Below are 18,314 nucleotides of genomic sequence, written 5' to 3'. Positions count from 1 at the left end.
TGGGTCACTACTGGAGTGGATGTAGCAGAAGCTCACAGGAGGTACTTGAGAAAAAAAATCCACTAATGGAGGATGTACTCCAAGGATGAACCCATTTTCTTTTTATCTCAGCATCTCAGAAATTGTTAATAAATTAATGGCTTATTTAGAAAGAAAAATTTGCATGTATGTGTGAAAGAGAGAATGTTTGGAGGCATTTAACAGAAACTTTTCTGTAGTTTGAAAAACATGGGCAAGCTCTAACTTGTCTCAGTAAGGAATGAACATCATCGAGTCAAAGTGGACTAATAGAAGCAACTTTAAATATGCTTATTTATGACCAAATAGCATTAAATGAATACAGAGTTAGGGCTTGTGGCTAAAGAACAAATTTCACAAAACACATAATTCCACATTATCCTCTCAAAGAAGTTTATTTGCACTCTGCTCTAACAAATATAGTTCGAAGGCAACAGTCATTTAAGTGTCATAGTGTGTGGCACAGATGAAAAGAGACAAACAGACTCAGAAGCTGTCCAGCATTTCAAGACTGGTTTAACAAAAGAGGCACATGTTACCCTAGTAATACCAGAAGACATTTTTGTTCCTTGCAAGCAACAGACTACACTTATTTGCATTAAGTAAAAACATATCTTGTTCAAGAAAATTACTTTTTTCCTGATTTTCCTTTATATCACAAATGTCAGGGTAAGGCAAATCCTTAATGAGTCATATGATAAAAACCCTATTTCCCGAGAAAATATATTGAACATATTCTGCTAACTTTGTTGTTTTTCAAAGCACAGCTGACATGCACCAAATACAGAGAAATGTCTTTGCAAACCAAGTGCAGCAAGCAGAACTGTATTAATTCACAAAGAGGCTTTTCAGTGTTTCATAGAAAGATTTACAATTAGCTTCAGTGATTAATATGTGACCCAGTATCATAGACAGTGCTTCGGATGTCTTCTTTGTAAGCTTTTATCAAAGAAGACTTGTCCATCATCTGAATAGTTATCAGGAAGAGGAAAAGCGCCTTTGTCTAGTCTGCAGTGAGTGCCTTTTTAATTAGGACTATTATGTTGAAGGTCTACTTCAGTCCTCTGTATGCAAACGTGACTAATAACAGGGCTAGTTTCCTCCCATCCCCTTATTGCCCTTCATGACATGTGGCCTGTCTGAAGCATGTTTGGAAATGGCCATCTAGCATTCATGTGCAGAAAGCATCAGTCCACTTCCCACATGTACTGCATTGTACAGACTGTGCAGTGACAGGGCCAGTGAACAACGCATCTCCTTATCTGAAATGCCTTCAGTCTGGCCCAGAGCTAACATTTTTATATTTCATTATTGAAGTGTAAATTAACTGCATTATTTATTTTAAAGCATACAATCATTCAGCCACATAGCAACCAAAAATCTACTGCAAAGCAAAGATGAAAATGCACTTTAATTCATAAAAGGAAGTTTAAGCAAATTCAGGAGTGGGACTCCTCCTTTTCTGTTTCCTAAATATAAAGATTGTTTTCCTTTTCCTACAGTTTCCAGAGAATTCTCTCCCACCGTTTCTTAACCTATCCCCACACAAGATGACCAAACACAATGGCTGCCATTGGTAATGAGAAAGGTGGCCTGGAATTGTCTCAGTTCTGGCCATTCCTCTTATCTCAGGTGTGCCTTCCCACTGTGACCCTATAACAGAGGCTAAGTTATACTTCCCCATAGCGTTATGGGGAAATGCCTTTCCAGCATGGTTCTTTTGTCAGGCACTTCACAAAAGTGATGGATGCTTGTAAAATATGAAGATGGCAGGAAACAGTGAAGCTATCTATCTGGATGGCATCCTTAGCTTACTTAGAGGAAGAATTGTTCTAGAAAACAACACGTAATGGAGAGGTATATGCTGTCATGTCAAACTGTAGAAAGAGAGGGGAAAAAAAAAGAGCAAAAGCCATGGGGAAGCTTTATGAAATTCCTGAAATAGCCTTGTTTTGATGTTGATGAACTGTGTTAATGAAAAGAAGAGCTGTTAAAAGGTAACATACGCAGGGGTGTGGTTTGCTACTTACGTTATCATATCAAATAAATTACCTAGAAACAGAAACTAACGCAGAGCAGGCAAAACTAGTCATAGGAAGATAAGATGGATTTTCCACAGGAAAGGACCAAACTAGCAAATTGGATGAGATACTTATAAAGTGGTATCATCTCACTGTTAACTTTAGATATCGTCTCTCAGTTCCATGTTTCCCATTTTGTTAGGAATAGCAACATAAAACATTACAATTCTAAAACACTAGGGAGTTAAGATGATATGCAAAAGACACTACCATGTCTTTAGATACCCAAGAGGCAGTGGGAGACCTAGGATTGTTCTGGGATGGATAGTTGGGAGGATGCCCAGCCTCCTCTGGTCCTCGTTGCTTGAGCTACCACTGTTCCACTGGCTTTTTTTTTTTTTTTTTTTGGTTTTTCGAGACAGGGTTTTTCTGTATAGCCCTGGCTGTCCTGGAACTCACTTTGTAGACCAGGCTGGCCTCGAACTCAGAAATCCACTGGCTTCTTAAGTCGTATATAGTTCTGGCTAAGTTTTGGATGAGTGGATGAGCTGCCAAATCACCCCTGGATTTGGCATTAGCAGATCAGGAAGTCAGGGCTAGAAGTAATGGCTCCAAATGCTCCTAACTTCAAGTGTGAACCTCTGTGGGCTAGCACATCTTGGGTCACCATGGATATTCTTTTATGAAGAGTAGAGACTTCAAGTGGAACTTTGAAAACTACAATTGTTACTAATAGATTAGAGTCCTAAATGAAGTAAGACACTCCCTTTGATTTCAATGATAGTAACACCCATTCCAATTGTGTACAAAAAAAAAAAAAAAAAAAAAAAAAAAACCCACATCTTGGGGATGGACTCCATATGGAAGCGCACAGTGAAGACCTCATAAACCAAGGAAGCAGTGCTTGAAATCAGCCCCAAAAATGAACACACAGGGCATCCTGGGTGTGAAGAGTGGAGACTCTAGCAGCTGCCAAGTCTGACCTTCTTTGTTAATGCTTATTTGAATATTTTGAACTCCTTATTCAGACCTCTTCCAAGTGTTTTCTGAGGTTTGTACCCATTTTCTATCCTTCCTCCTTTGTGGATTATACCAGTGGTGGGCATGACAACTCTTGAAATTTAGCCTGCCAATTTAGCTTGTCATCATGTTCTTTCTTATTCATGGAACAAATTGTCCTATGACCAGCTTTGTGAGAGAATCAAGAAAGCAGAGAGGGGCAAGGAGCCCTAGGAGAGTATTAACCCTATCACCATGGCCCTAGGGTGAGAAATGGAGAAAAGACAGAAATGATATGGACTGAGTGCCTGAAAGATGCTAAGCATGGGGCCTCCCACAGATGGAGGGAGCTTGCTTGCTTTTTCATTTTTTCTTGTCTTTTCTTTTTGTTTTGTTTTGTTTTCTCATCTTTTTCTTTTCTGTAGGTAAACAACAAAATGCAGCTGGAGAATTAGAGCAAAGGACCCCCTTTCTTCCATGAACTTGCTTCCCCCCTCCCCCACCCCCTTCCACAGCACACACTATCATCTTCCCAAGTCCCCCAGGGCCAGGTCTTGCCATGCTGAGGGCTGTCATTTAGCTTCAGTTCTTTGTTCCTTTGCTTCATCTTGTGGCCCTGAGGAAGACAAAGAGGAACCATTTGTTAGATTGAAGATTAAGCATCTTCACAAGGCTTAGCAAGGAGTACCTTTTTAACGAAGCACTTGAAATGTCTCTCAGTCCTCAAACAGGCCGAGAAATAGCTTATTTGACTATCAAAGAGCTTTGCCTATATGAACTGTAATTGATGGCACATGGTATCTTTAAAGATCTTATAAATCACTGCTGATATATGTAGGCCACATGACAAACTGCTTCAGCTGATGGAGACAATTAACTCAAGTGTTCAAAGAATTCTTTGAACAATCTACCTTTGATGTGTTCTTCCTTTCCCAGTCTTTTGGTACATTCTAGGTTCTAGAGACTGGTATGTAAACAATTTACAGTATGCAGATTTGCCAAAGCCTTCAAAGAGACCTTTTTTTTGTTAAGCATCTGCTGGGTTCTCCACCCTTGAGCCAACTCTAATATGCTCTTTTCCAGAAGAGTTTGTGGTCATTTTAGTTTGACTTTCTAAACTAAGGTCTACTCTACCTCCAGAGAAATGCACAAGCCAGGTACATTCAGTTACTTCTAGTCTTAAGAGTCATAATTAGTCTGTGACACTATCGTGATCAAAAAATTTCTCATGACTAAAGAAATCTCCCTTTCCCAGGTCTACTCCTGCTGGAACCAATAATTGTGCGGTTGTGTTACCTGATCTAGAACTTTTTACAAATGAGTTCTCTACAAACAGGATCGCACAAGCATCTCTGTGCTCTCTCACTCAGCATAGTGTTTGAGAGTTTTATTCTTGCTTTTTGACTTTATTCTTTTTTTTCATTTTTCCAGTAGTGACTGCCATTACTTTGTCTGGAAAGATCACATTTTTCATCCATTCTACTGTGAGATATTTAGACTGTGCCCCCTCCCCAAATAGTATCATATAAATGGGATTCAGTCTGATATTTATATTCATACCTACAGTGTGCACAGTCCTAGAAAACACCCCACCCCCCACCCCATGCCCAAGCTAGACCTCTCTCAATCCCTAGCTACCACTATCCTCACTTCATGGTGATATTTTTGTTGAGTGGCTTATTTCATTGAACACAATGTGCTATGTTCCACTCATTTGCTGCATTTGTCTATTATGACAGTTTCTTTGTGGACATACATCATAACTCTCTATCTTAGCTACTATGAATAATGGAGCAACCAACACCTGCATGTGGATATGCCATGCTGATCTATGCCAAGGACTAGGATGGCTATGCGTTTTCTCATTTTTTCTTTTATTGAAAATGTTTTTTTTCATACAATCTACTCTGATTATAGTTTCTCCTTCCCCAATTCCTATGAGTTATATCATATAGAACTTCTATTTTTCCCTTTTGAGAAAACTTCATCTTGTTTCTCCACAGTGGATTTACATTACCACCAACATTGGGTTAAGTTAGGGTTTTTTTTGCCACATTTTCACCAATCTTTTAAAACCAATAGCGTTGCTGAACTGAGTGAGATGGAATATCACTGTAGTGTGGATTTGCATTTCCCTGATGCCCGATGGTATTCATATTTTTGTTTTCTTTTCATTTGTTCTTCATATATTAGTTGGGCATTGGTATTTTGAGAGGTATCTATTTGGGTCATTTTCTTATTAAGTAGAAAATTTGCTTTTACGTTTTTTGGGCTCTCTTCTGGATATTCTTCCTTTGAGCTATGTAGCTGGCAAACACTTCCCTGACTCTGTAGATGTCTCTCCATTGTGTTGCTCATCCTCATTTGCTGCAGAGAAGCATTGCCATTGGATGTAATCCTACTTTTGATGTTATCCTTTTGCTCTTGTACTATTTAGGTTCTCTCTGGGAATATCATTGCCCAGACCACCGACTTAAAGTGCTTTCCTCTGTCTTGGATTTACACTTAGGAGTTTGATGCACCCTCCATTTGTTGTTGTTGTTGTTTTGGGGGTTTGTTTTTTGTTTGTTTTTTGTTGTTGTTTTCTATTTCCATCTGATTAGGGTTTTGCTGCTGCCATTCCATTTTTGTGAAGAAACTCTTTTGTTTTGTATTAGTTGCTTTTCTAATTGCTGTGACTTAATGCCTGACAAGAAGCAAAATAAGGGAGAAAGGATTTGTCAATGCTACAGTTTACTAAAGGATACCGTTCATCACGGTAGTTGGCGAGGGATGGTGGGATGTGACCTTGAGTCCTCAACCAGCAAGCTGAGGGAAGACTGGAAGTACCATACTTCCAGTTAGGTTCCACTACCTAAGGGTTTTACAACCTTCAAAATGAGTGCACCAGCAAGGGATCAAGTTTATAAACATTAAGCCTGTAAGGGATATTTCTCATTCAGACCATAGCAAGTGTTATGGCAGAGACTGCAATTGAGCTAATAGGCCATTGTCTTTGTAATATGAACAGTTTAACAATGCTAATTCTCCTAAATCCATGAAATGGAACTTCTCTCTCTCTCTCTCTCTCTCTCTCTCTCTCTCTCTCTCTCTCGCGCGCGCGCGCGCGCGCGCGCGTGTGTGTGTGTGTGTGTGTGTGTGTGTGTGTGTGTGTGTGTGTGTGTGTGTATGATTTCATGCCGCAGTGTCTTATGATTTTCACTAGCCACATTTTCCAATCCCTTGGTTAAATTTATTTCTGATAGCTTATTTTTGTAGTTATTTTAAAAGATTTCCTGAATTTCCTTTTTTTCTCAGAACATTGTTAAGATGATCTGTGTACTGCTGCTTTCCTGATTTTATCTATCTTCCTATATAGAACCATATCATCTGCAAAAAGAATAACATTATTCTTCCCCTTCCATTTTTGTGTATTTATTACCCTTTCTAAAACTTCTAGTGCCCATAGCTAGTAAAGAGTGATAGCACTTTATCTCCTTATGGGTTTGCTATGGTTTCAATGTGAAAGGCCTGTCATGGGCTCAGACCCCTGAACACTTGGTTTCTAAATGGTTGCACTATTTTGGGATATGGTAGAAACTATTGCATCTGGATGACATAGGGTATTTAGAAGCAGGCCCTTGAAGTCCACACTCTTTTCTAATTCTGGTCTAGTATTCTGCTTCCTGATGTTCCAGGACATGAAAAGGTCATTTTATAAGCTCCCCTCACCAGAAAAACAGGCTGCCATAGTGTAAGGGACCACCCTCTCTAAAGCCATTTTCTTTCCCCTTATAGTGTTTTTACCTGGTGTTTTGTCCCAGCAGTTAATTAGTAGTGGTATCCTTGGCTTACTGGTCATGCTTTCTTTTTTCACCATTTGGTATAATGCTGGCCATTAAGGTCTAATATTGGGGGGGGCGGTGTTTATAATGAAATGTTGCTATAACATCTGATAGATTTAAAAATATTCAAATGATCATGTAATTTCTACCTTCCAGAGGATTTAATGCTTTTTCATTTATTAATTTGAATCTATGAAACTCTCCTTAAAATTCCTGGGACAAAATCAGCTTGATAATGCTGAATAGTCATTTTTTTTTTTCTAAATTCTTTGGGCTTCTTCACCTCTTTCCTTTAAGTATAATAGTTTTGAAAAATTGCCTATCTATAGTCAGTGTGGGTATGACCTTGAAGATTTTATTGGAACTCAAGTGGCCATCCCCTTCTTGATGCTCCTGCTGATCTTCAAGCCCAAGGGTTCAAATAAATCATTCCTCCTTATTCACTGATTTTTGTTAGAGTAATTGAAAACCCAGGGTATAACATTTTTATCTCCTATCAATGTTAATGTAGAAGTTCCAGTTACTCCATATTTTTTGTACCAGATGATGATGTTAACTTTCTAAAGGAAGTATCTCAGTGTCAATCCATATCAAACTAAATCTGATGAGTCTCAGAGAGTAACAACTACATGCAAACCCTAACTGCAATAGTAGTGAGAGTAGAGCACAGATAAGTCATGGTTGGTCCTTCTACGCCTTGGTTCCTCTTAGACCAACCATGACTTATCTGTGCTCTACTCTCACTGTCTCAGAGTTCATTGTTCTATGGGATTTTTAACATTTAGTTAATAGTAATGCTAACTTCATTATTTTCAGGTTTTCCGATCTTTTCCACAGCCCTTTCTAGGGTTGGAAAAGTCATGAGAAGTCTAGTAGACTATCAGTCACTCTAGATATGATTTAGATTGTGTGATCTGGTTACCACTTTATTTTTCCCAGGAGTTGTTGCCTTGGGCTTATTGAACTCAACGGATGTCTGTAAAGATGCACATGTCCTCAGAAAGTGGTGTGCTACCTCAGGCACCTATTTTCTGCCAACATATATTTATATGTCTTTATACATTCTTTCAGGTAAAGATTTTAGTGTTACACTTAAAAACCAGATATACCAAGCAACACAGTGTGGTGTTCCTGGAAAAATGATGCTTCTGGAATCAACTGGGGTTACTGAAGTAATGTGATCACTCTAGGAGACAAGGGGCTGAGACTGATGGGAAAACACTACTCTTATTGTCAAAGTGAGGAAATCTAAGGTGTTCCATGATTTAAATATGCATGCTACAGCGTGTTCTTTCTACTTAAGGTGACAAGCTTCTGTGGAGTAATCTTTCTTCTTAACACTAAAGATCTTTAAACCAAATAACATAAAGAGCCCAAGCTACACACTGGGACCTGACAAAACCAAGGGAAATACAACATCTTGTTTGCAAATTAATCCTTATGGTTAGCTCATGAATTGAAAAAAAAAATCCCTCCATTGGAGTAACTTACTTATTGGAGATCTTCTTGCAGACTTTCTGTTGGCTCATTTACACCATCCACCTGACTGTTCATGTCAACTGTAAACAGAAAGGGTTAAATCATTATCAAGCCTAAACTGTTAAACACATGAAGATTGCCACTATTGTCTGAAAATGTTCCAATTTCCTGTCTTATGCCATTTCTGTTTTCATTTATTCATAACACGGGGACCACGAGGTTAGGATTCACTCTCCTCTCAGCTGAGCTGTCATTTCATGCAAGACTTGTGGTTTGGCAATTTGAGTGTATTTATTACCATCCTTAAATAGATAAATTCAAAGCCCCTAATAGATACCTAGGAAAACCAAGAAAGAAAACAAAGAAAAGCAGATCATTGACATGCAGAGAGGTACACGGCTCCCTCCATAGTGGCAAGGTCAATAGACCCATTCAGTTTGCTGTGTTTTCAGTTTCAGAATTCAAAACAATTCCTGCAAATTTGCCACTGGGTATGGCAGCCAGTAGCCAACATGAGATAGAAAAGCAAACAACACGTGTGCCTTTTACTTGATTGTGTTCCTTCTATGTAAGCATTTACATAAACACAGAATGTATAATTACTGCCTTTCTCCAAAAGTGGCCCAAAGCAGTCACTCTGGAAATTTCCAAGGGTCAGCAAGTTTAATGAGATTTTTAGTATCTAAGCCCATACTGTAAGCTAAGAAAATAAAGAAAGAAATGGACAGTGGGGGGACTGGGAATATAGCTCACTTGGTAGAGTGCTTGCCTTGAATGCTGAGTCAAGAATTGAGTTCCTAACAACACTCGAAACAGCCATGAAAAATAATTAACTGTGAAATTCTGACTTCAAATCCCTGGCAAACAAATACACCTTTTAGTACAAATGTCCAGGACCAGTGCTGGTGGTCACCAGCTCCCCTCCTTTCGAACTTTCAAGAAACCAAGGAAAGACACCTAACACTTCTAGTTAGCTTTCTTCTAACACCCACCTCCAAATACAGGATTGATGCCTTCCACTTTGTGAACTGTACATATCCCCCTTGCCTGCCATGCACTGGCAATATTGGTGACTACCACCACTATAATAACCTCCATTTATTTGGGAGGTATTCAGTTCTTTGCATAAGACCAATGACTAAAATTCTTTTCTTTTTCCAGAACATGAAAGAGTAAAATAATGGAATAATGGCAGGTGCTGGTCCCATACAACACAGATGCTTCAAAGAATGAGGCCCTTGGATAGCACCCCACGATCCCTCTCAGGATTTCCAGCTTAAAATGGTGGTCTCTCTTTTCTTTTCTGAAAACTGCACTGATTTACTAACTATTTATCAGTTCACTTCAAACTTCATCTGTAAACTGGCCAGATGCAATAGTTCTGTCAGCAAGAGAAGCAGTTATATTCTGTTCAACCTGACACATGTGTTTCTGTAAGTGCCCCCCTCTCAGAGTAGAGTATACAGGGGTAAGCACAGTAAAATGCTCGTTTTCTGTTCCTTCTAGTCAAAAGACACCCAGTCTACAACCTATTAATATATGTTCCATAAAAAGCATTCCATAATAAAATAGCTCTGTGAAAAAGTAAAGTTTAGTCATGTTAAAGAAGTTCTTGCTAAGACTTCAGAGTCTACAGGTTTCTACTGCATCTAGGACATAGACTGGAGATTTTACACGTCACTTTCTTGCTCATCAAGGACCAGTATTTGGGGGCTGAATATCCACAGAGCCTGCTTTGTGAAGAAGTGATAAGAATCCATGTCCATCATTTTAGGGGCAAGCTGAAGCTGGTTCCCTTCAACTGAACACCATTGTCAGATCAGGTGGATCTGCGGCTTCCCGTGAATGGTCATGGGTAGTGGGCTGAGAATTAAAGGAGGCAGTTTAGATGATGGCAAGCCGATGTGGTGGAGACATGGCTGGTATGAGAAGCTTCACTTAAAACTACCATGTGACTTCCCCTTATGGCTAAATTATTTCCTAATTGATTATCAACTCAACATAATTTACTTTTCTCTTCCCCTGAAAAGCCCCTTAAAGATGGAGAAAGAGGGTGGCTGACTGACATGTTTTGGTATTTGTCTTTTCAGAGACAATTGGAATTCAACTCTAAGAAACTAACAGCTGATAAACTAACTTTATGGGAACGGAGTCAATCAGAAAGAGACCAGGACGCCTGCCTTTTGTGCAACAACATGAGAATTTGTTTGGTGGCTTTAGCAGGGCAGTGCTGTCTACCCTTGATGGAAAACTGTTCCTTCTCCATTGGGAAAGGCCATCCTCTTTGACTCAACCAGCAACTTCAGGAAGGACACTTGCTCATGTGGCCATGAAGGAAGAAGGGGACAACTGCCTAGCTATGCAGATCAGCAGAATTAATACTGGCAATAAATGGGATGACAGATGTCACTCTCATATTCTAGTGTAACAAAATGAGAAGGCCCATTGAAGCAGGCAGCAGGTAAAGACTCGTCTGTGGCACCCTTCCCCTTACTCTAAACATTTAGACCTGCATGGGAAGGTGTTGCTGGCTTAAAAGAGGGATACATAATTGAGTCCCAGTCTTAAATCTGAACTGTAGAACAAAGCCAGCCCACAGTGAATCTGGTGCTGAAAAAAGACCTGTGACCCCCCTAGGCATCAGGTGGAGATGCAGAGCCTGAACCACTGAAACTGCTTCAGGCTTTGTAGTTAACTGCCTCCACCATGCCTCCTTAAGTCTATGGTGGCTGAGTGGAGAACAAGACTTGACCTCCTGGGAAGAAAGGTTTTAAAGCAAGCTAGCATGCAGCATTAACATCCCTGTGGCACTTTGATACAGGACCTGGTGGAAAGTGTGTCTGCCACCGCTCAAAGCCCGATCGCCCATTTCTAACATTAGGCAGAGAGACGTGTATGCTTCAGGAACAGACTCCAGTTTGGATACAGCTTTGGCAGTCTCCAGCACAGATGCTCTCTTTCTGTGGCTAATGCCATCTCAGTAGCTACAAGCCTTGTATGTGACCCAACCTAGTGCCAGCCTTGATAGCTAAGGGACTGTCTCTACCATTGATCTCAAATCTCAGGTAATGCAGCTTAAACAAGCCAGTTAATAAAGTTCCAGCATTGTCCTGGCACCAGGAATAGACTGTACCCTGTGCTTTGGCCAATATGAACTAAAATGTTTCTGACAATGCAGACTATGCATTGATGTACCTGACTATGCAGATCCTTGTTACCATGAGACATAGGCACATCTCAGTTTAGTATCAGTAAGAACTGCTGTGGTCAACATCATCTCAACTTAGTTTACTATAAGCCCAAATTGCTGAGGGTACTAACTTACAGTTTTTAGTAACACAGGGCCACATTCCTGGATGAAACCTAACACCCAGAAAGTGTTAATGGCTCCCACTCCTGGGCTTGGCTACCAACAGCCTCTGGAAGATATCCAGGGTACAGTAAAGACATGGGGTACTAGATTTCTTTCTTTTTTAAAAAAATTTTTATTTTATTTTTTTATTAGATATTTTCTTTATATACATTTCAAATGCTATCCTGAAAGTTCCCTATACCCTCCCCCCGCGCTGCTCCCCTACCCTCCTGCTTCTTGGCCCTGGCATTCCCCTGTGTATCTCACACAGCTCAGGCTGCTCACAGCAATCTGTTGCCACAATACCACTTCACCAACAAGCAATCATATTAGTGTGTGCCTTGGACCTACCCCAATGCTGTGCTACTTTTGGCAGCATTACTGGCCACAAATGTGACATTGGAGCTAAAGGCTAGATTATCAACAGTGAATTTTTTTTTTTTCTGAAGTCAGTCTGAGCTCTGCCCTGGCATCTCATAACAAGCTGTTACTGTGGATAACAGAGACAGGCTTATGGGTACAGACACAGTTTTATTATGAACAATAAAATTGAGAGTGCATTTGGACAAATTTTGGCTGAAACAATACATTCTCCCCATAGACCTTGACCTGGGAGCTACCCAGTACTGAAATACAGGATGGAGGAGGAATCAGAACATATGCAAACTGCTTCACAGTTTTGGGAAGATGGGCTCTGACAAAGCTGGGCAGGAGCTTACTGGTTGATACTGGAATGGCCTGACATGCTACCAATATCAAGTATTATGAGTCATGCCCAAAATAGATGTCTGAAACTGACTAGGTAGGTACCAGTGCAGGAGAACTCTCTGGAAAGGTAAACACTTGTTTTAAGAAAAGAACTTCAATGAGACAGAAGAAAACAGAAACGCTACAAAGACAAAAGGAATTTTAAAAAATCACCCCCAAAACCAGAGCTAAAAAATATGCTTAGTTGGGGCTGGAGAGATGACTGAGAAGTTAAGACTATTGGCTGCTCTTCTAGAGGTCCTGAGTTCAATTCCCAGCAACCACATGGTGCCTCACAACAGTCTGTAGTGGTATCCAATGACCTCTTCTGGTGTGTCTGAAGACAGGTAAAGTGTACTCATATATGAAAATCTTTTTAAAAATATGCCTAGCAAATTAAAATCACAATAGAAGGCACCAGGAGATTAGTCAAGGAGAACCATTAATGAGCTAGAATTCCTGCTCCCATGAGATGCAGAACTGAAAATGATGAAGGCCAATAACATCTTTGGGAAACTATTAGGAAAAGAACAAATATTTTGTAACTGGAGCCCAAGAATGGCTTAGCAATACCAAAGGAGTAGAAATTATTCAACTATAGGATTCTTTCCTCTTAAACAATACAAACATCCAGATATAGCAAGGCCTAGGGTCACCAATCAAATTTAATACAGTCTACCTTCCCAATGTACGTTATGATTTAAGGTAAGTGATAAAGATATTCTCAAAGCTGTAAGAGAGAAGAAGCAACTAATGTTTACAAGTGTCCCAAGTCATCCTGAAGCAGGTTGCTCAGTGTACCATACAGGCCAGGCAGAAGTGGCATATAATCTCTATAGTACTGATTCAAAGAGATACTATGTTCAGCAAAGGCCCACATTAGTATTCAAGGGCTGACTGAAGTATCACAAAACTGAAGCCAAGAAAGTGGGTGAGGCTGCTCTACAAAACTGAAAAGGGAACTGTCAGACTAAAGAGTTGTCAAGTAAGAAGTATGGGGATCTGAAAAACGTATGCACTAATTTACAGGTAGATCAAACTGGCTATCAGTAGAAAGAAACATGGCTGATAAGAGGAATTTTATAAAGACCCAAAAAGCTAATGATCGCCAGACCAATAGAAAGAGAAATGACCAATAACCAGGACCAAGAATTATATTTTCAAAACCTCAAAACTATTTTAGCTTTACCCTACTTCTCCCATTTTTCAAAATAGCATCTTATGTAGCCCATAGTGGACTGAACTTATTATGTAGCTGAGGGTGACTATGAATTCTTCATAGGCTTTGCCTCTGCTTCTAAAGAGCTGAGATTACAAGCCTGTGTCACCATACTTAAACAATTCTCTTAAGAATATATTTTCGCCCTTTTGTTTCTGTTCTCTATGGTATAATTTCAAATAATCTTTATGTGTTGTATCAAGTGTGATGAAAATAATTGTAAAGCAAACCAAACTTAAGATGGAGAATGGACGTATGAGAAGACTAGGAATGTTTTACATAAGGGCTGAATTAAGAGTTTACCTATCAATAATTATGTTGGCTGTATATGAATTAATTTTTCAACTAAATGTCATAGTTATTGATTGGGATAAAACACATAGCCAAACCACATAATGGTTTGACAAAACTCACTTTACAACTCAAGGCATGTGTAGACTAAGAACAAAGAGATCGAGTGAACTATTCCATGCTAAGGAGATCCAAAAGGAATCAGGAATAACTGTACATTCATCTAGACCAAATATTCCAAGCAAATAAGAGGGTTAAATTGCGCCCTAGACCCGGGGCTCCAGCAGTCATCCACAGATTGCTCCATTTGCTAAAAGCACACAGAACATTCTTTAGGACATATGTCATACAGAAAAGCCCAACATATTTTTTGGATGTAAATTATATTGTTAATGATCTGTGGATGTAGAAATAAAATTGGTCATTGAAATACTCTAAAACAAATAAAATGTATATAACATACTAAAACCTAGCAGATGCAATGGCCATAAAATTAAAAGGGAAGTTTGTAGGAATTAATTCAATTATAAGAGGAAATTGGAAATATTGCAAACAACCTGTCCATGAATATCAAGGATCTAGAAAACAACATCATACCAAACCAACACTAATAAAAAGATAATCAAACAATGCAAACATCAAAAACTTCTTTAGAAGGATAAAATAATGAACCTTCAGCTAACTTAAGGAAAGAGAATAATAAAATCAGATTTAAAGGGAGGCAATATAACTGATAAACCCAAAAGATCATGACTGGTGATATAACAACTATATGTCAAATGCCTACACATTCTCAAGACTGAGTGAGTCATAAAGAAATAGAAAAGATCAATAACAAGAAGAGAGATTGGATCAATAACAAAAATTTCTGTATTACCCACTTAGTGTTACTGATGTCAGTAGTTCTGAGTTTTGTTCAGTAAAGGCAACATTTAAAGAACTCTTATCACTTCATAGAAGTTATTCCAAAAAAATAATAGAAAAAGGAATTCTTCCAAACTAATTTCATAAAGCTGACATGAATTAAACAGCCTCATGATCCTCTTCCCCTTCCTCCTCTCCCTCCTCACTATACACAGTGAAAGGGGAGGATGGGAGAGAGAGAACACTAACAGATCAATTGCCTCAATAAACACAAATGTAAAATTATGGACAAAGCTTGGAAACCAAATCCAACTACGCAGTAAAAAGATTCTACACTTGGACAAGTGGGATTCATCCCAGGGAGGAAATGATGGTTCAATGTATGTAAATGAGACCCATCAATTCTGTCAATCGATGCTAATAAGGCATCTGATAAAAAAGCTGTTTCATGACTAAAATGCTGGACAAACTGTGTAAACACCACCTATAAATATCAATGATAATAGCCAAATGGACAAGCTTTCAGCTTAAGATGTGAAATCACAGTCGCATACTCTCTCCATTTTCATTTGACAGAGTTCTGTAAATTGTCCAGAGTCTTCAGGTAAAAAGTAGACCAAAGGGTAGCGAAGGTGAAGCATTGCTCATGTTTATACACGATTTGATTTTATTAATAGGAAATGCCAAAGACTCCTCTGTAGTAGAACCAATAACTAAATTCAGCAAAGTTGCAGTAACATAACCAGCATACAAAAATGCGTAGCATTGCTATATGCTCATAGTGACTTGCCTTTAGAAATAAAAAAATGAATCCCATCTATGAGGAAACTTAACTACAAAACATTGACAAAAGAAACTAAGCAGGACACACACAAAAAAGTAGAAAATATTTGTTCTATCCCCACGTAATCCATATCCAAAGTGTAATGATACTGTTCACACAGTTGGGAAAAATAATTTTATACGTAGCTACAAAAATATCCAACAGCTAAAATGATTCTGAACAAACAAAAGGAGATATTAAACATACTTCAAAACTGAAATGATCAAGCAGCTGTCAGGCTTAGACTTCAAAACAGACATGTGAGTTACTAGAGAGCCTAGAAGGTACTAAGAACACGTGCTAGACAAAGGACAGTCTTTTCACTGGGTGCTGTATAAGTATGGAATGGCTGCAGGCAGAAGAGTTGTTGATAAAACTAGACTTGTCTGTTTCATCAGCTACACCAATCAACTACATGAAGATTAAAGACTCATGGAAGATGGGAAACTATGGGAAGAAAACAGGGGAAACACCTCAGGACATTGGCAAGGGCAAGGATTTTTGGCACACACTTCAAAAAAGCACAGGAAACAAAAGCAAAAGTAAACAAGTGGGATTTCATAAAATTGGAAGGCTCTTGTGCAGAAAAAAAAAAAAAAGTTGATGGGGTGAAGAGACTTTGTGGCGGTTTAAATATGCTTGGTCCAGGGAGTGGAACTATTAGTAGGTGTGACCTTGTTGGAGTGGGTGTGGACATGTTGGAGGAAGTGTGTCACTGTGGGGATGGGCTTCGAGACCTTCCTCCTAGCTCCTAGACTTCTGGCAGCCTTCAGATCAAGATGTAGAACTCTTATCTTCTACTGCACCATACCTGCTGGATAATGTCATGCTCCAACCTTGATAATAATGGACCTCTAAACCTATAAGCCAGCCTCAAAAAAAGTCCTTTTATAAGAGTTGCCTTGGTCATGGTGTCTGTTCACAGCAATAAAACTCTAACTAAAAGAGACATGATACCAAATGGGAGAGAATCTCAGTAATTTATATCAATGAATAAAAGGAACTACAAAAATATTAGCAGGGAACATGTGACCTACTTTATACATGGGTAACAAATCTAAACAAACATTTCTTGAAAATGACTAATAGGAATATTCAAGTACAAATTACAAATTGCACAAAGATATCATTTCCTTGCAGTAAAAATTGTGATTATCAAAACAATGGGAATGATAAAGGTTGGCAAGGGTTTGGAGAAGCCCTGAAAACTGTTAGTGTGAATTTAAAATAGTATAGTCATTATAGGAAACAGTATGGAAGTTTCATGGGGAACAAACCTACCATATGGTCTGACATCCCAATTACTGAGCATATTTCTGAAGGAAACAAAACCAGTATGTTGAAAGACTTCTTTGCAACATAATATCCACAAAATAAGAATAAATATTAAAGGATTTATAGGTAGATAAAGAAAATGTGGCACATATATGTACCAGAATACTTGTTGCCATTACAAGAATGAATCCTGCCAATTGTGATATGTGTGGAACTAGAGATTATATTAAAAGGAATAGACTGGATACAGAAAGGCAAGGGATTAATCATCTCTCAGAAAATGAGTGGAAGGCAGTAGTCACCAGAGATCAGACACACTGAGAGGGACTTGGGGATGGCTTTCTGCACTGCAGTTAGGTAAGTTTGAGAAGTTGTATAGGCTTGCATAGGAGGGTGCCTGCAGATGAGAAGGGTAGATTTACATTTCAAAGAGCTAAAGGGAATTTGAGTTTTTTACCATAAAGAAATGAGTAATGTCGAAGATGAATATTCTTAACCTGACTTTGACATTATAACATGTGTCTATCTCTAGAAACATAGCATAGTAGACCACAAGTAAGGGTACCTTTATAATGTTATATATCCCCAAACATAAATAGACATATATCACTTTATATAATTTATGGCCTATGGATTCTAGTTTTCTTAGCTGTGAGATCTACTGTTGAGGGGATTAGCAATTCTCCTATGGAGTTTCTCTTTCCTTCCCAGGCCCTAGGTAACCAGAACTACTGTCTCCTCTCTTTATCTAATATACATTCACCGAGCTGCCAAGCTCACTGACCCCTGCCTTCAAAAGTCTACAGGGTGCATTTCCCTTATTTTTTTGGCTGCTGCTGCCTGTCTTACCCCAACTTCTCTTGTATAGAGTGCTGGGTGTTGTTAGAGAGTATTTCACCTAAATCTGTCTCTGCATACCTCTCTAATCAAACTGGAAAAGAATCTTTAATATTTAAAACACAAACCTCAGTGGCCCAGTAGAATCATGTCTGCTGAATCAGGTATTATCCTGATGTAAATAATGGTATTTCCGAATGTTCTTAGCATAGGCGTATAGGAGAGGCAATGTTAATAAGTTCATGGTGTGGGATCTTTATTGGATTCTGATTTGGAGGGCATCTACTTAAATAGGGTTATTTTTGCGGTGCTCTGAAAGAGTCATTGTATGTCTGGGCAAAGACTCAGAGGCTAGCAGTTGAGGATATGAAAAGAATCTTAGCCCAAGCTCAATGGAGAGCTCTGGGAACACTGGGGTAACAGGGTTAAGGCAGGCCAGGTAGACTGCAGTCTGATCTTGAAATGACTCACCATGACCTCCATATAGTAAGGCATGTTTAAACCATGTGTGCTGTCTTAAAACAAAATGTGTGTGTGTGTGTGTGTGTGTGTGTGTGTGTGTGTG

At 39.0% G+C, this 18,314-nt stretch overlaps 1 protein-coding gene across 6 annotated transcripts in view; it reads right to left on the bottom strand.

Annotated features, from left to right (window-relative positions):
• Positions 1-394: 394 nt before the first annotated feature.
• Macrod2 (mono-ADP ribosylhydrolase 2) overlaps positions 395-18,314 on the bottom strand; it is a 1,935,542-nt gene continuing 1,917,622 nt past the window's right edge. For 5 of the 6 annotated variants that reach the window (XM_029471903.1, XM_029471913.1, XM_029471912.1 and 2 more), the window contains 2 exons: positions 8,354-8,421; positions 3,570-3,654 (listed from right to left, as the gene is read on the bottom strand). In XM_029471903.1, the coding sequence (XP_029327763.1) occupies positions 8,354-8,421 (68 nt within the window). In that variant the 3' untranslated portion in view covers positions 3,570-3,654. Of the gene's footprint in view, positions 3,655-8,353; positions 8,422-18,314 lie in introns of all 6 variants that reach the window. The other variant, XM_021155700.2, reaches the window with a different exon arrangement.

Source organism: Mus caroli, chromosome 2 (genome assembly GCF_900094665.2).
Source record: "Mus caroli chromosome 2, CAROLI_EIJ_v1.1, whole genome shotgun sequence".
NCBI classification, from domain to species: Eukaryota; Metazoa; Chordata; class Mammalia; order Rodentia; family Muridae; genus Mus; species Mus caroli.
This window is presented reverse-complemented; position numbering and strand designations above follow the sequence as displayed.